General features: G+C 31.8%; 1 protein-coding gene across 3 annotated transcripts in view; it reads left to right on the top strand.

Moving 5' to 3' along the window:
• LOC118185039 (uncharacterized) overlaps positions 1-27,018 on the top strand; it is a 337,637-nt gene that overhangs the window by 294,248 nt on the left and 16,371 nt on the right. For 2 of the 3 annotated variants that reach the window (XM_085816092.1, XM_085816094.1), the window contains one exon: positions 24,415-24,603. In XM_085816092.1, coding sequence (XP_085672218.1) covers positions 24,415-24,603 — 189 coding nt within the window. The remainder of the gene's footprint in view (positions 1-24,414; positions 24,604-27,018) is intronic. The other variant, XM_085816093.1, reaches the window with a different exon arrangement.

The raw sequence follows: 27,018 nt of genomic DNA, 5'->3' as shown, positions 1-27,018 counted from the left end.
CTGGTCTAGAAAAATATCTAGACTCAGGAAACAAAGCGTTTGCAGCGGACCTACTTCAATATCATCAAGGACCGAATGAATAAGATTTCTGACTATTGGTACTTAGATCGTGATTTACTTTCATATCTGAACTGGTTTCTAAGAATGGAATTTCACAGTTTCACCTTTTAGAAACATATGATCATATTTCCCTTAGATCATACCCCACGAATGCATCTTCATCAAAACAAATCTTCGAGTGCGGTGCCATAATAGATGTTTTAACCTGGTCTTAATAAGACGTAATTACACATAATTTTGTAATAGAAATCGGAAGTAAAATATATAGTTGTCAGTCAATCTATACTATTATTAGCAGTTTAAATAGGAATTTATCATTGAGAAGAAACATATATAGTCATCGGAAGTAAAATATATAGTTGGCAGACATTATGTAATAATATTAGCAATTTAAATATGAAATAATTTATTATTAATTGTTTATTAATCAATTTTTTATCTTCAGTTTAGTTTTGCATCAACCACATAATAAAATGTTCAAGTATGTTTCTAAAATATATAGTAATTTTAAAATATTTCAAATGAGTCTTTTTATGTACAAATTGTTGTTACTAAATTCCTTCAGAGCAATGGAATATAAATGAATTAAGAGCAAATATTTTCATTATTGTAGTTATATTTGATTGTGACATTAACGGAAATACTGTCTAACTTTAATTTTCAGAGGTTTTTTTCCGTTTATTTCAAAATGTCATATTATTCAGGCATAAATTTCTTATATATTGAATAAATAAAAAATAGTATATTCTCATGTATCAATTAAAAAAAAAACCTAATTTTGTTTGGTTGAAGCAATGTTGATAAGCTTCGGTATTCTTCCAGTCGAATTACAAAGTCAACTGATTTCCATAATTTTCATTCTTACAAAGATAATTCAAACATCTCACATAAACCTAATGAGTTACTTTTCAGTGCGAAATAAATACTGAAGAGCTCTCACTTGCCTAGAATAATAAAACAGAATAATATAGTTTTAGCGTAAATTTGAGCACAGAAATTTAGTGTAATCATTCTTCTTTCATAAGAGATCTGTTTATTTAGTTATTAGTTGTATCTACTTAATTATTAACTAATTTAACTGCTCAGGAAAATCATTAACATACAAAAAATAATATTCGCAAATTCAGATATATATGCAAATTCAACTATAGAAATAAAAATCAGAAACTCTTTAATACTTGCAGTAGAAACCTCTTTGAATTATACCAGTTAACTAAAATAAATTGAAATGATAAACTATCACAGATAGTGTAAACTATCAAACTACTATAACAAATGATAAACTATCAAAAATAGTAAAATGTTCATTCTTTGTAGATAAATTAATCTCCAACTTGGTTAAATTCATTTAGAAAACATAATATTGTATTTTGAAAAACCAATTACCTTAAACAATGAAGCATAATTATGGAAAATCCTGAATAAATAGAAATAATTCTAAATAAATTTATTGATATAATTGCAACACTGTATGTAACACTGCTAAGTGCAAATAGTTTCAATTAAAACATTGCAATGAACATTTTAGGCTTACAACGTTTGATTGATCGGGAGTTTTATAGAAATCTAATCTGAAAAATTAATGCGGAAGAAAATCATTGGCCCATTAGACTTTTCAAAATTCATAACTTCGAAAATATTATTTGTGACAGAATTCCATGCACCCAGAACTGAAGTTTTCTTCTGCACATGAGATAATAATTAACATTTATAATACATGCTTTTATAATATCTAATTTGATTCCCAAAATAGTGCTGTAAAAAGTAAATATATACATATATATGTGTATGTGTATGTATGTATACATGCTTGTTGTAACGGTGAACTAAACGAATTTAGAGGCTAAGGATAAGAACTTGGTGAGCCTGTAAAATAGTTTATACCGCAACAGCTATTGATATGCAGTGAAACACTGTATCCATTATGAAGGTAGAAGTAATTTCTACGTCTGTGTCTGCGGTAAAGCAAACTAAAAATATGTATGCCTTCCTTAACTCTTTCACAAATTGGAAATATAATCGAAATTTGGAATTTCAGTGTTTAAAAATCAATTCTTGATATAAAAGATTTAGAGATTCCTTTGAGGTAACATACACCAATTGATTTGAGCTTACACCAATTACTTAAATTTTAATGTGAAACCTAGTGCGTGGTTTCATTATAACTCCTTAAACTTTTATGCTTCTTAAAATGTGCTTAAGTAATCCATTTAAATTTTTGCTTACTAAAGTCCTTGAAAACATAACCATTACTTTTAAAGTTATATATGACTTTATCTTGTTAAAATAACCTTTCTAACAGGTTTATTATTTCATACTTTTAATGACCTTTCTAACAGGTTTATTATTTCATACCTTTAATGAATTTTAACAGGTTTATTATTTCATACCCTTAATGACATTTTTAAGAGGTTTATTATTATTTCATAACCATTACTTTTAAAGTTATAACGACTTTATCTTGTTAAAATTACCTTTCTAATAGGTTTATTATTTCATACTTTTAATGACCCTTCTAACAGGTTTATTATTTCATAACTATTACTTTTAAAGTTCTCTTGTCAAGTTTATTATTTTATTCGGAATTACTGATTGAATTCGGTATTTTGTAAAGTCCCACGAATTTGAAATTTCATACATTTTTCATAACACAGCTTTAATTTAATAACTCCTTTCTGTTAGCTACACCATTAATACGCAGTAATAATACGCAGTAATAATACAAGGAAGCTTTAATATTCACTAAGAATAATGCATTAAAATGAAATTTTCAATATATGGATTGCAAGGTATTTAATACAAATTTCCTCCTGAAATATACCTAGTGAAGAAGCAAGGGGAATGTAAAATAATATTTTTCAAAGGCTTAGAAAGTATGTATAAAAAAACATTTCGTAACTTAATACTTTAAAAGTATTTCCAGATATAGAAAAAATCTAAAACGAAATAGTAAGTGCATATATATTTAAAAACATATATATTCAAAAACAAACATCATGTTCTAAAATTTACAAACAAAATATCATCTCGACCAAAAATAATTACGTAATATCTGACATTAATGATGTCAAATAATTTTCGGAAAGTGATTATAAAGACTATATGTGCAAATAATTCCATTATTAAATAATTAAAGTATAAATTTATGTGTAAAAAATTCCATTATTTACACATAAATAATGGAGTGATATAAAAAGGATTGATGGATGCTATAAAAAGGAACCGTAATAATTTATTACTGCACATTTTATACCTTATAAAAATATTTATTAATCTATCTATTATAGTTTGGGATATAAAATAAAATCCTTTATTATTTATGTTAATCTTCCTGTCTTTATTTAACCTATTTCAAGCAGATACAATGAAATGAAATGTGTTCTATATTATGCATCTTCATTAATTTTATTGCATTTTATCTTCCGGTTGCCAATACATAAAATAATGAAGTAATAATCCAAATTTTAATAGCTTAGCATTTTCTTTCATTTGTAATGAGTTAGGCTGCGTTTTGATTTTGTGAAAATCTGACCAATCTGATTATGCAGCTTTTACATTAACTGATTGCGGCTTCATTTCGTCCACTGAGAAACCGAAAACCTATAGTTACATTTTCATATATTTGATGACGTGAGCGAAACAATGATCGTGAAGTTAGAGAAAACATTATATGAACGGTAATCAACCTAGTTTCAAGAAGACAGTCGAATCTGTTGGTTTGGAGCTTAAAAGAAAAAGATATGACTATCTGCAATCAGCAGAAAAATATTCCTTTCACCTATGGCTGTTCTGTCGTCGACAACACCCAGTGTCATTAATAAAGTTTCAAACTAGGCAGGCGTGATGCCATTTTGGTGGCGTTATCGCCCTTTTGCAGAGTACTGGCTTTGATTCATTTTGTTAACAATAAAATATGAGCTACGTGTAATTAATTTTATATTTTCAATTTATGTCTATCACCTCAATTTCTTCAAAAATGTTTTAAAATCTATTAAATTTTAACTTATTAACTATTAAGTTAAAGTTTGGATAATGTGCAAGTTAAGCTTTATGCCACATTATTTTATCTTGAGATTTATGGTAATAATACTTTATTAAGGAAGCACTAAATTTTAATTAATACGTGTTCAGTTAGCAAATTTGTTTATTTATCTGGTAAATGTAGTTACAAATTCCATTCTTAATTATTTGAAAGTAAAGAATCCGTAGTTGCAAATACGTTTTGCTTCGTCTTTTGTTCATGTCTATATACTGATCAATACAGGCACGGTAGATATAAAAACTGTCAAAAATTATGATTGCACAAAATTTCCATGTAGATATGTTCTGTAAACATATGTTTAAATACATAAAATTCTCTTATTAATATGAAGGAAAATGTTAAGGTGTATCAGCAACCCCTATACCGACAATGTTAAATTGGCCATTATTGATGTACCTTTTCTCAAAATCTGCTAGAGATACACGCTTAAAATTTTTTGTGTAATTAAAGTTATACCTATCTAATTATACTTAAATGAGCTTTTAAACATTTTGAATTTTAGAGTAATTTACAGAATATTTTGTTAGGCATAGTAAAATTTAGCACTTTTGCCACACACACAAAAAAAAAATTAATATTTTTCCCCCTTAGTTTATCACAAAAAGCTCATTTCAGTAAATGTTAGGAAACCTAATAAATAAGCCATAAAAAGTTTAGGTAACCGTGAGCAGTAGTTCCTGAGAAATGGTACATCGAGTATAAAAAAAGCACGTTTGGAGAAAAATGCGTTTTTATGTAAAAATCCTCATTGATCAAAGCAGTCGATGACAAATTAAAACTAGATTTTTCACAGTTCTAATTTTCATGGAGATTAAAGGATATATTTTTACAAAGATAAATGGGTAGAGAATTTGAAAATGCAAAAATCCGAAATCACAATATTTTGAAAATTTTGGGTTTCCTGCAACCCTTACGTCAGTAATTTTTATTTATACTTATGATTTTAAAGGCCAGTTAACAACGTAGAATAAGTTATGAAAAGCTTTGTGCAAAGGGCATGTTGTAACTATTTTTTTCAAAAATATAAATGCATTAATTTTAAATCTAGAAACGTTAAAATAGTTTTAATAATTTGTTTGGAACCATTCTCTTACGCAGCCATTATTTACAGAAGTGAGTAAATCTCGAATTTCTTAATCATGTTATATGATAAAAATAAGTAGAAATTCTCGAATGTTAAAACTTTATCACGCGATCGCCTACCTCTTTGCCAAATTCTTAGGTAATGATCTCATTCTATCTCTTCGTGTTGTACTTGGCGTCGCAAATCGAACAAAATGGACAACCCTGCGGGCGATCAAACGACCTTGGGATTCTGAGCAGAAGTCTCCGGTTACTGTTCGAGGTCATCCGGCAGGACAGACCCCGCCCTAGTTCTATCCGGCCCATTTCCTAATCTCTTTTTCCCTGCCGCTCTTATTAGCAATGATCCAAAGCAAAAAAGAATTTCATTCACTCCTAGAAGCTTTGGATGAGGCGTACGTCAGGGGAGTTCCGAAACTCTACGAGGACGGTGGAGGAGGCGTTTATAAACGATCAAGGAGTGTCACGGATGGTCAGTCGCTTGATGGTGCGCGCCAGTTCAGTTGTGTGTTGTGGAATGTGTATGGAAGACTCCTGAATATTGCGTTGATGCTGTTGTATTACTGTGACGGATAATGAAGGAAAGAGGACGGTCTCCTGGCTTTTAGCATATATATAACATTTTCAATTTTAGTTATACGCAATTAATGTAAATAGTTTACGTGGATAATTAGTATCCAAATTACACAATCAGGTTTCGTTTGTAGCTGCAAAACACTAATTATATGTGCCGGATATTAAAGAACACGTCCGAAGTTTTCATGTACAATCATATTCGGCAAATTTGTATCGATGATTCAATTGCTAAGATTATAATTGCAGCAGACTGTGGCAAGATCACATGCAACAGAAGATAATTTAAAACAAGTTTAATTCTATTTGCTAATATGTCTATCATCTAAAATACTTGCCAGTATAATGTTTTATAATATTGTATATTCTTAGTGGCAAATATATCACGAGTTTTTAACATGGAAAATTAATTTAACCCTACTCGTAAAATTATAATGAAATTTCACTTAAGATTTAGTATTCTAAATATAGAATCATAAATAAAACCGATGTTTGCCACGAGAGACAGGATTCTTCACGCTCCGAAATTCTACCGGAGGACAATGTATGGAGGTTTGCCTTTGGGAGGTTATGTTCGTTCAAGGTATGGGAACAGACGCTTGTTCAGAACCTATATATCTGGTTCCTCAATATTTTCTCCCATCACCCGTAAAGGGAAAACGTATAGAACAATTTACTACCCTCCTTCCTACTTCTCAGGACGTCTGAGTCGCTTCGTTCGAGCTCAGCAGGCTGTGGCAAGATCACATGCAACAGAAGACTTTTTGGCAACTTGTCAGCGCTATGATCTTTTACCAGTTTATGTACCCCTCCGACGTCCGTACCGACCATGTCAGGTAATTCGAATGGCCAAGAGGGCAGGTGAGCTTTTCATTCGTGAAAAAGTGCGAAGCGCTTATCGCCGGTGGCTAGACAAGAAACTGGCCCCTTTTCTGAGTGCTCCGTACAGGAGAACCACGCCCACCGATCAACAACAACACGGTGGAAGGAGGAGTGGTGTAATGCGAAACGTTGGCTCCGGAAGGCGGTCAGTTCTGCGGTCGGTCAGCCGTAGCAGGGAAAACATCATGGCGCGAATAGCTTCGCCACCTTATCCACCTGCGGCTCTATCAGGAGTAGCTAGCTTGGACCTCTGGAATGATCGGAATTCAACGCCTATTTTCCCTTTGCCTATCATACGCCACCCTGCCCGTTTAGGAAAGAATCGCATTGCCAGGAAGAGAGTATGCGCCTTAATAAGAACGCCGACGCCACCACATTTTCTACCAGAAATTTTCCCAGGTAATAAAAAGTTAGCCTATTTTTGTAGTAAATGAAACGGAATTATTTTAAAAAGTAAAATATTTTAATTGTCTATAAAAATGTTATTTTTATTTATTTACTGTTTTATTTTGCATATCTCCTGACATAAAAGATCTCAAACTTAAATCAGTTTATCTATCTGATTTTTACACGCGTTGTTATCAGTTTTCGATATTTGCATTTTTCTTTAATGAAACGCAGACGATAAATATCTCTTACATGATGTTTTTGAATTCCACATAAAATTTCTGTTTATTTGCTGTTTGTTGAATGGGATTTTGAAATTTATTTGCATGACACTAAATTAATTATATTACACTTTATACATTTTATCTGTCCTACACCTCAGTTTTCCTTTTAAAGAAACGGTTTCATTATACATCAGCATTCTTATTTGTTACAAATTTACTAGCCATAATGGGCTATTACTCTCAAAATTTGATTTTGTATTGTCCACTATAAATGCTTTGTTTCACTTCTCGTTCGAATCTGTTGCCACTAGACAAAAGAAAGGTATTATTCTTTGATATTTAATTTGTCTGTTAATCGAAACTATTGAAAAGCAGTATATGCATACCTCAGAAATACTGTTTTATACTTTTTAATCTGATTCACTTAAATAAAAATGCATTTAATTCATGACATATCTAATTAAAAATTTAAGTATTTTTATAGAATTATATTACTTGTTTATTCACTTAAAATATACAGAAGATATCTAACGTTCCCACGTTAGTCTAAACGCAAATTCATGTAATATCCTATAAAATGTTTTGCTCTTTCACCTGTGATATCTGTATCGACAGTCTCTTCTGATCAACCATGTTAAACTTAAAAAGAGCTCTCGTGGGAGACTGAACCCATTCAAAATTTAAAAAAAATAGTTCAGAGTTTAAAGATGTATATTTTCTTTACTGTTTACTAATTTAACGTTCTTCTTCTAAAAAACGATTTCTGTTCTTGAGCATTTTCTCTTTGAACGACAGCATATGTAAGATACAGACATGTAAAATCAAAATACAAAAATTTATTTGTTTTTGTCCTTTAAGGGGACTCATACACCTTAAACCTCTCATGATCTTCGAATATGTGACTGTTGCAAGAATTGGGATATTTTATTTATTTTAAAAGCAATTACTTCCAACTTTTTACAGTTGACTACATAATATAGCTGCTTTGGAAACTAGTAGCCAGAAATTTTGTGTTGCCACAAATATTTTTGTAATTTAATCCTCTTTGCCACAAAATATTTCGCCGTGTTTCCACTTTGCGCGCATGATATTTTAAAAATGGCTAATGGTACATACTTGAAATTGGATGGAATTCTTTATATGGGCACTATTTTCTAACTAAACCAACAATCTGATGAATATTTCAATATTGAAAAATTTTATGGACAAAAACATTACAAATTTTTTTAATAAAATACATTTTATAAATTCAACTCAAAATAAAATAAAAATTTAACATGAAATTTTTAGAATTTTAGATTCACAGTAGTTTCCAAATGTTATAAAAGCTATATATTAAATATGGAATTAAATTATGAAACAGAATGTTTTAAACTGTGCGCGCAAGTTGGAAACATGACGAAAAATGTTGTCACGAAGCGGGTTAAATTATAAAAATATTTGTGGCAACACAGACTTTCTGATTCAACGTCTTTGCTCTCTTATTTAGTTAAATGTTCACGTAACCAACCTGTTCGATGAGATTGAGATTCGAATCTAGCTTCTGAATCGAAAACCTTTAGCCAAATACAATAGAATTTACGAATAATATTAATAAAATTGTTTCACGTTGATTTATTGATTTTCTATAATTATTCACTGTAAAGATCTGAATGCTGTTAGTTTAGGATTAAGCATGAAATGTAGGCTTGATTCTTAATTACGAACTGTAGCTCTCTTGTTTAGGGTCTGAAAATCGCAAGAAAAGTTATTGTAGAATCTTTCCAGAACTTTCCTCAATTATTCTCTGACATTCAAAGTGAAGGATGACGTTTATATAACATGAAATAGTTTTTTCCCTTTTCTTTATTTGCATGTTATTGTTAGCTAAGATATATGTATTGCCATCATTATTCTGCATCAGTTTGACACTAGAAAGGCGTATTCTAAAACGGAAATCCCCAAACACGCTGTCTTTAAAATGCATTGATATCAGTTTCTTATTAAAAATGGTATTACGAACTGTTTAAAGGAGCATCATTGTACATTTTTAAAAGGATTTATTAAAAAAATAGAAATATTTAATAGAAGTTATTAAGCTTAGTTCGGCAATTTACTAATTATTATTTTTATTATTATTAAACATCTGATGGTTAAAAAGAATGATTTTTATCATTATTGAAATTTCCTTTTTCCTTATGTTGATCAAGGAATGAAAACCAGTTGTTAATCCTTTCAGAACTACTTATATAAAGCAATGAAAATTTTCAAAGAATTCGTATTTTCGTCTAGAAGATTTTCAGTGTTTAACAAGTAATTAAATGTTGATCATGATTTCGATAGCAAAATTTGATCCAGGAAAAAAATTATATTTGAAAAACATGCAACAAAAATATCGATTTTTCTAATGGTCATAAGAACTAATAATAAAAAGGTTTAATTAGATAATGTTTAGGTCTTTTAATTTATATAAAACTGTTGCTTTCAGCAAAATAATGAAACATTTAGCAGCAAAACTGAGCATGAAAGGTATGTTACGTATTTCGAACTAGATATATTTTTATTGCTTTTAAGTGTTCATTAAAAGCAAATTGAAGTAAAATTAGTTAAAGTTTGCAGTTAGTTTAAAATTTTAAGCCCAAATTATTACACAGTTCCCAAATTAGAACCAGAGCAAACATTTGGTATTTTTATGAAATGGAAAGGAAACCTTAACACTTTTGTCCAAAATAATAAATAAAAATAAAAAAAAAGGAAGAAAGATTATCTGAAAGCTTTCAATTTTTATATTACGTCTAGGAGGGCGGTTTTTCAACGTTTTGTGTGTTACCTTTATTTTTTAAATATCATGTTCTTCGCACTTAAACCGCATAAATTTAAATTCAACAGCAATATCTTAAAATATTTAAAAAACCTCAAATTAGCATATCTTTAGAATTTCCGATACACAGTCTCGCGCGCTGGAGATAAAAAATTTTTTTTTTCGTCCAGTGTTGCCATTGCTCGCTTTGAAATAGTTGAGATTTTTAATCAGAAATTCGTTAAAATTTTCCAAAATATGAAACAGATAATAAAACAAATTCAAATTCAAAATTCGGCCTTCCAGATGCCCATGTTCGGATGGAGGACAACGTTATTCAAAAGTTGATGAATATAGGTACAGGGTTTTTTTACAGTACGATAAACATACATACATTCATGCGTTTCATCATTACTTAATCTCTTTAAATATAATACAGGGCGCGATAATATCTGTTGGCAACAATTTGAAAAATGATAAGGCGTATATAGTGATTCAAAGTTTATCTTACAGAAATAACAATGAAAATTTATAGGAGAGAGTTTTTTTATCATCATAGTGAAAATTAGTGCTATAAGAGCGTAATTAATTAAACTCATTGAAATATCATATTCATATATATATGATCATGAAAATCATATATATATATATATTTTAACCGTATCTACTTCGGGAAAATTATCAGAGTGATAATTAAATTGTTCTATAACAAATGCTCAGTAATCATTCACAAATAGAAATCAACAAAAACATTCATTGCGAGGAATTTAAACGCAGATACTCAGAATAAATAACATTATCCCCTCCACTTACTGAAAGTAGAAACTAAACCAAATATTTAATCTGAATAAAATGTAAATATTAACCATTTCGTAACATCTAACTATTATTTGCTCAATATCAACATTAAACCTGACTAATAAATCATACATTACAGTGCAACTGAAGTGTACACAGCCAACGCTCAGCTGTTGAAGTGCCGTTGATCGCTGAATAAATACTATTAACTATTGCCAGTATAAGCTGAATAAATAATAGTTAATAATACTATTTAAACTCATGGAAATGTGCGTTCTTATTGAAGTCAGACGGGAAAATGGTAATATTAAAGAACTAACATAAAAATAGTTAAGTTGTTTGAAATAAAACTTACGAAACAGCTGTAAAAATACAAAAGCCATTAGTCATTACAAAAGTAATGTATTTGCACTTTTATGAATTTTAGAACGCTACAACGGTTATGTACTAAATTTTCCGTAAACTGTTTTTCTCTGGCAAGAATAGAATGCTTCAAATGTAGTCTAGAAATTTGCTTGTAAACGAAGGCTACTCTTTAATTTCTTTTGTTATTATTCATAAAAATAGGCCCACCAGCGGCCGAGCGGTAAAATCGCTGAACACTGGTAGTTCGGTCCGAGGTTCGAATCCCGCGAACGGGCTGGCTGCATGGGCGTTTTCGTGGTTTTCCCCATGTGTAACGTGTATACGAGCCAGTTTCCCTTAGAAAGTCCTCCACGAAGGCATCCCTCTTAGGCAGATAGCCCTCGCGGCTTTGCCATAATCACACACACACACACACACACACATATTCATAAAAATAACGTTACTTACATTTCGGGTTTTTCGGGATAGTCCGTTATTTACGTTGTTTGTTCTTCCGTTAAAACTATCCCAAACAGTGTCCAGGTTAGGCCATGTAAAATTTTTAACATTTTTACAGTCACACAAAATTGTTGTTTTTTTACTTGATGGAAGGTGATTAATCCATCATAAATTGATGGTATAAAATCCATATTAAAGACGGGATTGATATGAGTAATGTACCCTTTATTGTATGCAGTGATACCAGCGGTCCATTGAATGAGCTTGCTAACCACTGATACGTCGACCAAGGTTTTAATTCTGCCAAACGGCTCTGCGTAAGTGATAAGTAATAAGTGACGGTGGACGTGGGCACTGTCCCTTTGCCGTAAAGATTAATCAGTACAGCACCACGTCCACCCTTATCTAAAAGTTGGCTAGAGAGGAGTCTCAGGAGAGCTATACATTTACGAGTACATGTATACTATACTTTGTACTTGGCATTACTGGGTAATACATTAACAAATAAAACTGAACACAAATTCTATCTGTGTTTACATTGTTGGGAGTGACTTTACATAAAGCTGCGTATTGTAACATTATAATTGCTCCTGCAATTATGCGAATATGCTTGTGAGGGTTAACCTGCTGGGGCTTAAACATATATACACTACAAGTGTTCAGAAGGCAGCTATAACTAAATTTCTGCAGTACACGTATGATTTATGCTATGCATTACATGTTACTTATTTATGACATTGTAAGTTATTATTCCGATACAGTATATAATTTGGTAATATATATATATTATGCGATACGACATGGGCATATCATCTATCAGTATATGGGCAAAGAATGGTATCACACTTAACATTATTTGACGTTACATTTGCAATTAATGCATTACGCATATTCCTCATTGATTGTGGTGGTTTCCTCCTTGTGAAACTTAAATACGATGGTTTGGTTTGTTTCTTTAATTATGACAAAAAATACGCTATGGCCGAAGAGGATGGATGTATGCGCCGAGGATTTTTTAAGGCAAACAGGCTCGTATCTACGTATACATTGGGAAAAACCATGCTAATGAACATGAAGCCAACCTTTCGCCTGTAATTCAATCCACCAGGTCAAACTACTAATGTTCAGCGACATTACCGGTCGGTCGCTGATGGGTCAACTTAACTTGAAATACGTTTATTGAAGAAAGTCCACTTCCGAGAGAAATAACCGCTTTATGCTTTGCTCTAATCGATTAAAGCAGATGATAATCACAAGTCTTCAGATAATAGAACTGAGTGAAGAAATTTACTAGTTTCCTTCAATCGTGTTATCAAATGGTTTTATTAAAAATTCGCTTATCATATCAGGAACACCTTGATTGCGTTAAGTGAATAATCCTTAAATTAATGCAAAATATAGAATCGTGTAATCATATTTTAAATTTCCGAATTTCATCAAGAATGCGGTGATAAAATAGAAAACAAGAAACTTTCGATGACTTTTAGAAATATGCTGGCGATGTAGACATAAATGTTTCAAATGAACACGAAATAGCAGCCGATTCAAATTGGTTATATATATTTAATCCCTGTTATATCATTAACATGCTATCAATATCATTCAAGAAAAAAAGACTAAATTAGGTTTGTATTTTAATTACCAAAAACTAATAATGGAATAAAAGGATTTTTCTCCGATAAAACGCGGCTGAATGTGAAAACTGTAATTGCAGTGCTATATGTTAAGTGAAATTTTTCCAGTTGCCATGAAAAATGTTGCAGATTTTATCATATTATTTTATCAGAAGCATATTTTAAAATTTTGCAAATTAATAAACGCATTTAAGTACAAACCATACTTTTTAATGATGCATAATTTGATAAATTAAATACATCGTGTCTTCAAAAACACCTAAATATCTGAAGATTAGTTATTAAGCCTTCCGACATATAGACTAACAGTTAAGGAAATAGAATAAATTTAAAACTTCTTCACGTATGTTATATTAGATTTGGTTTGATTTATTGAGATCGCGGCAAAGCGCATTAGGACTATCTGTCTAAGAGGTAGGATGCCTTCGGGGAGGATTTTCTAAGGAAAACTGACTGCTGTAGACGCTACACATGGAGAATGCCATGTGCAGTTTTACACCATACTATGCCCATGCAGCCAGTCAGTTCGCCTGGACTCGACCCCCAAATCGGAACTACCAGTATTCAGCGACTTTACCGCTCGGCGACTTGTGGGTTATTTTATATTAGAAAGATATTAATGAGTAAATAAAACTTCCGTCGTTTTTCATATTAACCTTCCAGCACGCGCGTATGCTCAAAATTTACGACAAATTCAGTTTTTAATACACATTTATCGCATATCGATGCTGAGACGTCTGAGACATTTCTATTCATCCTTTCTACCCTTCCCCGACATCATGGAATGTGCCAACAGGAAGTCATTTGACTTTTTTATTTAACTGGGCTTTTGTGCTACGTGGCAGCTTTTTCATAAAAATTACGACACGCGCGTCGTCGTGTGTTAAAATTCGGAAAATATTTTTTTCTCAAATATTTTGTAATTTTGTGTTATTAATTGCCGTGTATTATTTTAATTTGAATACATTTGCCTCTGTAAATTTTATATCGGTTTTCATGGCAAAAAAATATGTGCAACCAGCTGATTTTACTCGGATTCTTCAAGAATTATCTGATGAAGAAAAGGAAACCTTTGGAAGGGAGAAAAATAGCAATTTACATTCCTTATTTTCTTTTATTTATATTTTTTAGAAATAAATAAAAACATTAAAGTTTTTGTAACCAGTAAGGAGTAAATTTCCTTGCAGAAGTAAGTAATGCTAAACTTACTTTTTTCCCTACCGAAGTGTTTTCATTTTTATTGCCTATACTTGTCTTTGATGAATATTAAAATTAGCTTCGATTTTAAAATATAATTATTAAATAATAAATTTAAAATTTCCAATAATGTAAAACATCATTGCATTTCCATCTTACTAACACAGGAACTTCAAAATAATTTACTTATATTTGAATGGGATATCATTTGTATTTTGTAATAATTAAGATTATTATTTTACTTCTTAACGAATTCATTATCAATATTCACTCATTTCTGTCGTTTTTCGTGCCCCAAAAAGGTAAAATAACGAATGTCGTAAAAAATACGACGCGCGCGTGCTGGAAGGTTAAAATTGTGTAAGGATTTTCAATTCAGTAGTAGTTTTTAATGTTTTCTAACTTGTATTATACAGGACTACTCACAAATTCGTAATTACTACGTTTTCTGTTAAAATTTGCTGTTGTACATCTCTTATTACGGCTAAGTATTACTTTGTTAGAAACAGAGTATCTCTGTCTACTGTGTAGTAGATTCTTGAGTAGTAGATTCTAGTGTAAGATTCACGTCTTTTTTAACATAACTTCTCAAATCAGCAATCGAATGTTGAAGCTCGCTAATCGCTCCATCAAAAGTTAATCCATAGAAAAGCTGTCAATGAGTTTCATCTTAATATTTCGGGAAATTATTGTGCATATTTAAAGGAAAACTAAAAAAATGGGAAAACTTTATAGCTTCATAAATCTAAAACTGTATTGCGGGTTGGCTCTTATCATTAAAATTTTACGACGGTACTAGTTTTGAGAAGTTTGTAGGTCACATACTGTAATTTACCGGAATTTGTCCTCCCAAGGAATGAATCATTCTCTCAGCATAAGATTGTAAAACATTGTTTTCTGTCTGCCCTACATATCCAGTATAGTAACTGACTAATGAATTTTAGTGAAACTGGAGAAATGTCTTGGGATTCTGAGGTTGACTGAATGATTTGTCACGTTATTTTCAAAGTTATTTTTAACATTAAAGTATGAATTCCTGGGGTATTTATAGGATTCCTTGCCAGTGTGGTTTAATTTACATTGGCCAAACTAAAAGAGCCTTAAAATTTCGCGTCAAGGAACATGAGGCATATGTTAGAAAAAAGGAAACCCAGAAGTCTTCTGTTGCTCAACATTGTTGGTCCGAAAATCACACTTTTAATTTTTCTGCTGTCAAAATTATTCAAAAAACATCTTCCATTTGGAGAACTGGATTTTCTAGAGGCATTTCACATTCATAAAAATCTTTCTGTTCTAGTTAAGGATCCTAATTTCAATCCAAATTTGCCTTCGGCCTTTAAAGAAATTATGTTTTAGTTCTGGTTTCACCAACAGATGGCGCCACTTGCTTATTCTTGTCCAGGCTTTCATATCTTATCTAATCATTATTTCCTATCTTGTTCATTTGCGGTTTTGCAGCTGAGGATGGTGATTCGGTAAAACCATCGAAACTAGTCCTGTGAAAAAAAAAAAAAAATTGTAAATATAACGCTGATTTTTGTTGTTTGACTTTAGTATTTATTCGGCGTGTTATTGTGTCTTAATTAAAGTAGCTGTTAAAAGTTTTAAAGCAAGCATTTTTATGATAGATTATGAGCCCTATAATTATTACAAAATTCTATTTTTTTAAAGTTTAGACCTCATATGACATTGAAGCTAGAACAGACTGAGCATGATATAGATGTATTCAAAATTGCATCAAGTAATGCTCTCTATGTATTACTTCATGAAGCTGCGTTGATGTTCGGTTGAATTTGTTATTTATCTTTGCTAAACGATTTGAAGATCTGTTTATGTGAATGACTTTCCAAGAGGATGATTTGTGTGTTCTTGTCACATAAGATGAAGCAGCAGAATCATGATTTTCTCACTGCTGTACTGTTTTGCTGATCGCAATAATAGCAAGACAGGCCATATTTAATTATTTAAAATCTATATATTTATATTTCTAATATCAATGAACGGAAAGAAAATGTATTTGAATATAATATTTCAGCTACTGAAAATTTCTACGATATGCATAAATAAATAATATAACATTACTCTTTACATCAATTAATAATAAACATGGTGTTAAGAGGAGATTTTCATTTGAAGAACTCTTAAGGGAGTAATTTGTATGCAATTTTTCATAACGCACTGCTGTTGTTATGAATCTTCCTTGTCTGAATCAGAGGCAGTCCACGAAATTCGTCGAGACAAGTGGCCAACAGCCTCGGGCACAGGTTACAGTACAACTTTGCTCACTTCTCTCCTCAAGTTTGAAAGAGAGCACTTCGGAGGGACGCGTTCGAAGGTTTCTCAGCCCTTTTCACCTACCACGAGCCTCTCGAGGGGACTTTCGGCTCACCAAATATTTTGAGCTCTTTCTTCCATACCGCGCAGACACTATGCATTTACAAACATCCATGCTTTTTTCGAGATTCGAGCCCGTAGCCTTCGGTACGATAGTTAGAGTCACTAACTACTATCCTGGTCGGGTGGCTTATTAAATATAAAACCCATAAGGTATTTCTCCCGCCTTTTTGGCATGCCTTCGTGGTGTAGTGGTCTGCACGCTGGGTGCGTATTCCAAAGGTCCGCGATTCGATTTCCGGAGAAGGAGTTGCATATTTTTCATCTCTGCTATTTCCGAAATAAACCTAATGTCTCTACAAACCTTAGAACTCGAATATTTTACTACATATTTATTCTAAACATTTTATGACGCACTTGCCGCTATTATTTTAAACATTTAATTTTGAAAATGCAAACTTTTATTAGGTCTAGGCTTTAGAATAAAGCCAATAAAATACAAGGATGATTACGATACCGTGCCCTATGTAGTAATGATGTGAAAAAGTAAAGTATTTTTATAATCAAGAAGTTCTTAGTTATCATCCGAACTAGACGCTTTAAATCAAACCTCAGAAAAATTAGTATGATAAATGCGAACGCAAATGACATGGCCGTTGTATTTTAATATATGCAGGTTTAATCATCCAAATAAAATAAATAACAAGTAAGTCACTTTTATCCATGATCTGGTAGTAAATTAGTTAACAATAGTTAAATGAATAATAATTGAAAAATGTTATGTTAAGGGATTAAATATTATTAGTATTTACAATTTTAATTTAAATTGTCTACATAGCATTATTTTCGAAAGCAAACTTATAAAATATTTTAAAGGAAATTAAAAACTGTCTCCACTGGCAGTCAGTCATACGTACAAAAGATATGAGGATTTTTGTTAAGAAAAACTGGTTGGCATTCATATTGAAACCATGAATGAAACCAGTGCAGCTAGCTCAAACGCCTAGGTTTAAATCCAGGTCGAACTACCAGTATTCAGTGGTCTCAGCATGATAGAACCTATGCAGACTAAGTCAGTAATAAAGTGTAGATAAAAAAAAATAGCAACCAGTAATAAAAGGCTGAGGACATGGTTTGAACTGAAATATATGAGTAACTCCGAAAATACGATTTACGATAGGTTTAAAATTTGATTCAATCATTTAGATCTATTAAATCTTACCTACGCATAGAAGATTTAGTTTCCAAAATTTCTCGGAAAGCTTGCTCGTTTCATACAAAATACGTACTAAACTAAAAGGACTAATGCATTATTTAAAATGCTTTAATGTGCATATCCTTGGATTCAGTTTTTGTCCTAACATTAAAAATAATGATCGTTTTGCAGCGATATCTACTCCCATATGCTTTAAAATAGCATAGGTTTGCAATGCAGTGAGTGTTAAATATGCATATGCAAGCCATTAAAGTGTTAAATGTGTTTTTTTCCTTTCCCTGTTTTCAGCAGCAGGTTTTCACACCCCTGAGCAAGTTTTCAGCAGCAGGTCTTCGACAGGTGTGTTTTCACAAGATTAGTGCAAAACGTACAATGAAAAGAGATTAAATTAACATATCTCCACAACTGTCTAGAATTATGTTAGGGGTATTCAGTTTTCCATTTTTATGTTTGTAATGTGGCGTAGACAGGTTGTAAGAACACATGCAAATGGATATCATAGCTAAACCAGTAATTCAAATGAAGATACCTTATTCTGAATTTTTAGGCGGAAAGTATTTAATTTTTTTCTGGTTTTTGTAAGTTTTAGGTATTGGTGTTTCACATTTCTTCAATTCTTATATTATATATTTATAGGATATTTTGAATCTAAATTGATTACTTTTTGTCTATTTATCTGTATATATATATATGTATTAGAAGTAAGAGGAACGTTTAAAAGCTTATGCTAAAAAAATACATTTGACTCAGTTTTGCAGCTCAATGGGCAAAATTCTTGACCGCTAAGGTTTCTCTAATTCATCTTGTCTTGCTACTTATATATATGTGTGTAATGTAACAATCACACATTGTAATGAAACAAACTTAGCTGTATTGCTGTAGGATACGTTGACAGCACAGAACGTAGAATGTTGAATCCGTAATGATCAGCAAGAATTTTTTGGCGTAGAATGCTGAAATGTTCATTCATAATAAATAGGAAACCGGCAGCCGGCGTAGAAAGCAAGTGCGTTATATTCAGGAGGAAATCTCAATTCGAAATTAGTTAGTTTTGTTTCTCAGTGTATTTTGATTGTGTAATTAATACTGCTGCAAAACTGTTATTGGCTCATTGAGTTTTAGTATCATTTACAGCATCAGTGTTATGCAAGAGTTATATGGGTTAAGGCTTGAGACATGGATTAGTCTTCAGATGACGCAATGCAGAAAGAGATTACTATTTTTAGAATAAAGAGAGGAAATAAATGTAATTTAAGCATTAAGAGGCTATTCCTAATTTAAATCATAATTTTAGATGACATAAAGATAGGTAAAGTAGTGATGAAGGTAAAATAGATACACGAGAAGACACAACGGAAAAGAAAAAACTTGTAGACGTTGTCGGATAACGAGACACAATTTTATTTCTTGATGACTAGTTTGAGAACATAATAATCGCTTTTACACATCGCTTTGTGGGCGACAAGGACCCCACAATTTTATATAACTGATCACATCTCAAGACAATGGATACAGTAGAGAACAGAATGACATGTGCAATAAGCGTGAAAGGAGAAAGCAAAGTATGTGTACATATTAAATAAAGATGTACTTATAAAGTTGGCTTCTTGTTTTAAATTTTGAACTGTGATTGGACAAGAGCTTACTTACTTGTAGGATTAATTAAGTGGACATAAAGCGCATTAGGTTCCCAGATGATGCATTTTAGTTCCAGGAAGTGAACGTACCAAATTAAAATGAGAAAATAAATTGTTGCTAAATTAAAGTTAGTAGTTTTCTTTCGTATTTTACATCTCCCATATCCCCCCTTCAAAAAAAAAATAAAGGTTTGGCGATACAAAAGCCTTTAAAAAAGCATAACAGCGTTAGTAAATGAAGGCTCATTTTGGCGAATAGATTGAATATGTACTTTTTCAATGAGAAAGATAAAGCCTATCTTCAAGAACATAAGCCTTCAGGTTTTTCTAAGCCCCGTCCTTTTGTTCATGAACATTCTCATATCACAACATACAAAACGACACATAAAAATGTTATTAGAAAGTATTACAAATATATTGTATAATATCTCAAATAAATATGCAGTTGAATTTTTAGAAGTCTATACTTTCGTTTTCTCTAAAAATGTAAGTTTTTAAAGTTCTTGAAATGTTCTCTACAAATGTTATAAAAATTGTCCTAAATTTGGAGCTGTAATTACTACAAGAAATAATTATAAAGTGGCGGAGTTCTTGGACATCTTTTCTTTGAAAGTCATAATATAATTTTCACATTTCTTGTCTTGCAAGTCTTTTCTAAAACCTGTTGTAGTCAATATAAAAACTCAAAATATTTCCTTTGCATATTCATAAAATTCTATTAAAACTAGGTATTTACAATAACAACCCACAATAAACAATCCACATTTTCTTATTGCAAAGCAATATAAAATGAACTTTATGTATTAATAAACATAGAATAGTAACAGAATACAGTATAGTAATAAAGTAAACTTTAATGAAAAGCGAGTCCTCTACAAGCGAATCAGGTGACTATCTGCTGATGGCTGTGGTCTGCTTAAATACATTAGAAGTAAAATCTTCCGTTACTTATACAAGTCAACTATCTGACTTTCAGTATTGTTTAAATATATATCAAAGTTTCTATTTATAATTTACGGCCGTAAAGTTCTTCAAATTACATAACTGAAATGAAATATAACTATGCACAAATTTGAATTCGAAGGCGAGTAATTTGTACACTCAAGTTAGGTCTTACAAATTTAGAGAATAAAATTTTATATTACCCTACAATAATAATATATATAAAAGTGTGTGTAGTGCGTTGTGTGGTAGCACTTTCTGCTAAAACAATGGCTAGAGGAATGTGGACGATGAAACACTTAGCCAGTTCAAAGCCAAGCTGATTGTCCTAAAAATTTTTAATTTTAATATTGGGAATATTTCAATATTGGGACAACGGATTTGTGCTATCACAGGCATAGATAACAAGACACAATTTTATATCTTGATGACTAATTCTGAGGACACATATTCTCTTTTACACATTATTACGGGTGCAACAAGCACCCAAGTATTCAATATAAGTAATCATATCTCGAGATAATATATGAAGCAGAGAGCAGAATGAAACATGCAAGCAAAGCGAAATCACAGAGCAAAGTGTGTGAGCATTTTAGGAAAGAGGTATTTATAAACTTTGTTTAAAATTTTAAAAGGTGATTGCAAAAGTGCCTACCGCAGTGCAGGATTAATAGGATGACATAATACGGATTAGGTTTCCAAATGACACACTTTAGGTTTCAGGAAGGGAACGTAGTCAATTAAAATGAGGAATTGAAAGGACTATTGCTAAATAAAAGCTAGTATTTTCTTTCGTATTTTATGTCTCACATATGTGTATTCACGAAAGGTTCTCCTGTACTTTACAATTTGTTTCCGTGTGGTGAAAACTGAGCTGATTGAATGAGAAATAATCTCTGATGAAATTCCAGAAAATAACTTTAAATGAAATGCAGCAAAAAAATGGGTATAATTTAATAGGCCTTACAGGGAAGTCATGTGGTGTCCACACCAGATATTTTTTAATTTAGGAGATAATTTAGTATAGCAGAATAGCTTGCAATACCTGAGAATATGCATTTAAAATAGTTGCATATCATTAAGTCCATTATTACGTGTTTATTAACAGCTAATTAAATAAATTGGTGAATTTATTTCTTTTATATAAATTTAATTTACCTTTTTCTGTTGACTTAAATTCTCATTGAACATGCCTCATTTTAACTAATGGTTTTAATGATACTAGGAATGAAATCTAGGATATAATAGAGATGCGACAGTACGTTTTCTGATGGAGTTTGCCTTATACAGGATATATATTATTGTCCATATTGTTTGAAATGCCGGGGCAAATTTCGGAGCCTAAGATCCAGTCATTTCCGCTAGAAATTTAACAATAATGCTTTAATCCGCAGACCGAGGTATTTTCTGCTTCCCGCTTGCTCATCATAACCATACGTGACTACACAACTAAGCTTTTACTTTCTAGTAGATAACGCGTGATGATCGAAATAATCGAATTCACATACATAATGGTTATATGAAAAGTGTCCGGTATATAGACTCCTAGCGACGTATCCTGTGAACCAATCGAAATGAAATTTCAGAAAATACGCTGGAGATTGTGATGATTTAAAACGATAGAGCTCTCATGATTACGGTTACAGTGAAAAATTATCGAAAGACAACACTCACATTTTTCTGCACAAATTGATTAGCGCACTGAAAAACCATAAACAGCGTTGGAACAATACACGTATAAGGAATTCTCTTTGCGTAAAACATTTACAAAGAAAAGCCTTGTAAAGGACGAATGACAACAAAAGGCAGCAGAGGGAGAAAAAGCTTTTATTGGATGTGCTAGCAAGCCGGCATCTATCATCAAACTATCGCTTCAAGAATCGTCATCGTTTCGTCCAAGCCCTTGGTGGCAGTTGTTGGACCGGTTTCTTCCTCTTCGCGGCTGGGAGTTCAAGGGTGAAGGACGGGCTTCGGACTGTTTCTTCACTGACTGTCTCTTCACCTACGACCTCGTTTCATGATGCACGTTTAACTTTCCTGAAAAGTCCGATGATATGGACTCTGATTTATGGAAAGCCAACTGTAGTTTTGTATTGAATATATTCATTCTATATGCAGTTGCTGAAAATTCATCCTGGGTGGAATGATATTTTTTAAGCAAGAATCATGAACGATCTCATTGTGCAATTTAAGACTCATCCATTGTCTATCGCCACGTGGTGCACTGCTCCAAATTAATTCACTGGTAGAAGCTTCAAAATCAAAAGAAATTTCAAGATAAGTATATTCCTGGTCTACATATATCTTCGATTCCAGGTTTTTCGTGATTTATAGAAAGTGATGCAAATGGATAGTGCTCTGTAGTGTATCGATAAACTAGTGGACGCTCTGTATTTATAGTAGGACTATAGTTATGATCTGATTATTTAATTTTCTTGTTTATTTGTGTGAGCTCAGCAATAAAATTTTTGATAGGAAAAATAAATAGAGTAAATTGTAGACGAATAACTTGTATTTTCTTCTTCAACTATCACAACGTCTGGGGTAAGTACTTTATTTTGCTATCCTCTGTAGGTCACATATTTTATTCCTATCATTCGGGTTATTGCGGAAACAACGTGATGTACTCTTAATCACTGTCATAATTTCATCGCTGATAAAATTGATATTCAAAATTTTGGTTATCACTTATACACCTGAATAATTATATTAAATATTTCTCATAGCCTACAGAAATTAACACATTTTTCATTACATAAGAAATTAAAATATATAAGTATTTTTACTACATACAAATATTTTTACTACATTGGAATAACAAGTTTTCAACGTGTCCACATAGGGAGACCGTAACGCGTTGCATGTGGGATATTGCTGATAATATTGATAAATGTTACATAGCAGGAACAATCTGTATAACTTCGCGTTTTATGGCATCTTTCAATTGTGAAAATCTCGTGGATTTGATATCTGAAGCTTAGATTTCAAATAACCACGAAACCAGAAATCCAACAGAGTGAGGTGGAGGAATCGCGATGCCCACGAAACTTTAAAGTTACAGGCGATGGCTGTTTCTTGAAATGTTGTATACGTTGAAAACTTGCAATTCCAATAAATGTGTTTCTTTCTTTTTCCCAATTGTATTGTTATCGGCTATTTACAAAAGGCTTTTTTTTGCAAATGTTTGACAAGGGCAATTTTCGTCATACGTGCATTGTTTCAACGCCATTTATGGTTTTTCAACGCCATTTATGGTTTTTCAACGCTATTTATGGTTTTTCAACGCCATTTATGGTTTTTCAATGCGATGATCAACTTATTCAGGAAAAAAGTGGGTGTGTTGACTTCCGAAAATTTCGGAATCGTTTCACTGAAACTGTAACCATGAGAACTCAAATATTTTAAATCGCCACAATCTACAAAATACAATATATCGAAAATTTCATTTCGGTTTCTCGAGTTGATAGGCTAAGGATTCATTTATCGAGGAAATTATGACCATCCTGTACTTTGCCGCAGGGGTAATAGCTCGAAAAATCTAAGACTTTGGTTCATGTTTGAATGAGGCAATGAATGCATTTACAATTTATTTGCTTCTAAAATATCTTTCTCGTTTTTATTACTTATAAGCATTGGTTGTTATGGATCCTGCCGTGATTGATTATAGCATTTTAATGAATATACTTATACATCAAGTTAATATGTAGCCATTTATTTCATTTTGTTATAACATATTCATTTTGGATATTTGTAATTTGATTTTGAATATGCAGTATATTAGTGACCGTTTATAAAATTATATTTTTGTTTTATTTTTTTCAGAAGAGCGCCTGCGATCCATATTAAGCGAAGTACGGAACGAGACAAGAATCAGACAAAGGCAACGAGAGGAGCTACTGCGCAGAATCAAACAACTCCAGAGCCGGGCCCACCAGCGGAGGGAACAAGGTGAGACCTACAGCTGCTTACGCAGCCTGCCGAAATTCGCAGGAAGGGCCGAATCTGCCGCAGGCAAGCACATTAATCATCCATCTGCTGCCTCTATCGCTCTCTTTCACTCTGCCTATTGTTCTTCTGCTATTATCATTTGCTTTCCATCCTTCGCTTTTAAAACAACTCACTTTCTCTATTACATTAGTGGCGATTTTTAAGAAGTAGAGTATATTTTCTTAATTTACTTTATTATGCTTATTCTTTTTCTTTTGAAAATTTATGCTTTTGCATGACTTTTCAAATTTATGCTTTTCATCAAGATAGACGATCGAAAGGAAAATTAATTTGTGGGCTATAGTTAATAATACCTCTACCAGATAAAGTAAAGTCTCAAACAGATTTCGGAAGCGAATATTGTAAAGCGTAACCCTACTATAAATTTTCACCGCAATACTTTGTTAAATAGGATAAGTTGATATATCTTTGCAAAAAGGAAGTAGACAATTTTTAAGGGGACTCATACACCTTAAACCCCTTATGATCTTCGAAAATGTGACTGTTGCAAGAATTGGGATATTTTATTTATTTTAAAAGCAATTACTTCCACCTTTTTACATCTGACTACATAATATAGCTGCTTTGGAAAATAGTAACCAGAAAGGTTGTGTTGCCACAAATATTTTTGTAATTTAATCCTATTTGTGACAAAATATTTCGCCATGTTTCCACCTTGCGCGCATGATATTTTAAAAATGGCTAATGGTACATACTTGAAATGTGATGAAATTCTTTATATGGGCACTACTTTCTAACTGAACCAACAATCTAATGAATATTTTAATATTGAAACATTTTATGGACGAAAACATTAAAAACTTTTGTGATAAAATACATTTATAAATTTAACTCAAAATAAAATAAAAGTTTAACATTAAATTTTTAGAATTTTAGGTTCACGGTAGTTTCCAAATGTTATAAAAGCTATATATTAAATATGGAATTAAATTATGCAACAGAATGTTTTAAACTGTGCGCGCAAGTTGGAAACATGACGAAAAATGTTGTCACAAAGGGGATTAAATTATAAAAATATTCGTGGCAACACAAACTTTCTAATTACTATTTCAGAAAGCAGCTATATTATGTAGTCAGCTGTAAAAAGTTGGTAGTAATTGCTTTTAAAATAAATAAGTTGTCCCAATTCTTGAAACAATCACCTATTCGAACATCTTATGGATTTTAAGGTGTATGAGTCCCCTTAAACCGTTGGAAGTTTTCATATTCATATAAAACGTCTACAAATATTAAACGAAATCTATTCAGTCACGAAAAGCTGACAAAAAAAATATTGTTCTGATGTTAGAAATGATTTGGTATATTTGTACATTTTGTGCTATATAGGTTACTTTCCATTTAATATGTCTTATATATCTGAGTAACCGTAGGTGGAATCCATTTTCTAATAGTTCATTTATAATTCTCGATGGAGTTCCCATTTTCTGGAAATTGCATCTGAGGTTCATAAGATATACCTGTGTTGTAATAACCTAAAAAGTTTGATTTTAAACTGAAAGACAACTGCTGGTCTTAGTTACCATTATACTCTCATCATTATGCTATGCAAATGTGGGGAGAATAATGCATCTAATGACCTTAAAATTCCTGTCATCTAAGCTGTATCAAAGTCTCAAACATTTTAACTGTGATGAAAACTTTAAGATTGAACCTTCTTTTTATATAAAGATTCTGAGGTCCTCGACGTCAACCATGCACGACATATCTTTCTTCTTGATTATAGGGTAATTCGAAAATCAGTAAACATTTAGAAATGCAGTATGTTTTAGTTTTTAACGCATATTAACCCTTTCCGGCACGCTACCTTTTAAAGTTGGAGTTTTGATTAAAAATAAAAGGTAGGAAGTCTAATTAGACCTAGAGGAGTACACAAGTAAAATTTTGTGAAGATAGCACTTATCGTTTTAATTCTGTGGGTGTACTCAAAGTGGCAGACTGATTGAATAGAGCTTCGAAAAGAGTGCTGAAACAAGCATTGTTGTCAATGAACTAAACGACGAGATGCGGAGAAACAAATAATACAAACTCTCAGTTGTCCTAGATTATCGGTGAGCCCGGTTTGGGCACACCTAGGGTTCCCCGTTTGATTTTAGGCAAGATTTCAAGGTAAACATTTAAAACTAATATGGAACAAGGAGATTAGCATACAGCCAAGAAATAACATAGAAATATTTTTTCAAATAATTCCTTTTATACCCTAAAAAACATCTGGAAGATTTCTTTGAAAAATGAGGGAGTTAAAAAACTAAACATGCTAAAATATATGGACTGGTTTGTGTTGAGCTGTCATCTAATATAAATAAAGAAGGTTTAGAGCAACCTATAAATCCTTTTTCATTCAATTTTTCTGTGCGTACAGAAGGAAAGTTTTAGGTGTATCCACACTGTGCCGCAATGGGTTAAAACAACTACACTTAA

The sequence above is a fragment of the Stegodyphus dumicola genome, chromosome 4 (genome assembly GCF_044657685.1).
Source record: "Stegodyphus dumicola isolate Sdum_Otavi_A_Nest chromosome 4, ASM4465768v1".
Classification (NCBI taxonomy): domain Eukaryota; kingdom Metazoa; phylum Arthropoda; class Arachnida; order Araneae; family Eresidae; genus Stegodyphus; species Stegodyphus dumicola.
Note: the sequence above shows the minus strand (reverse complement) of the source record. Positions and strands in the feature narration are given on the sequence as shown.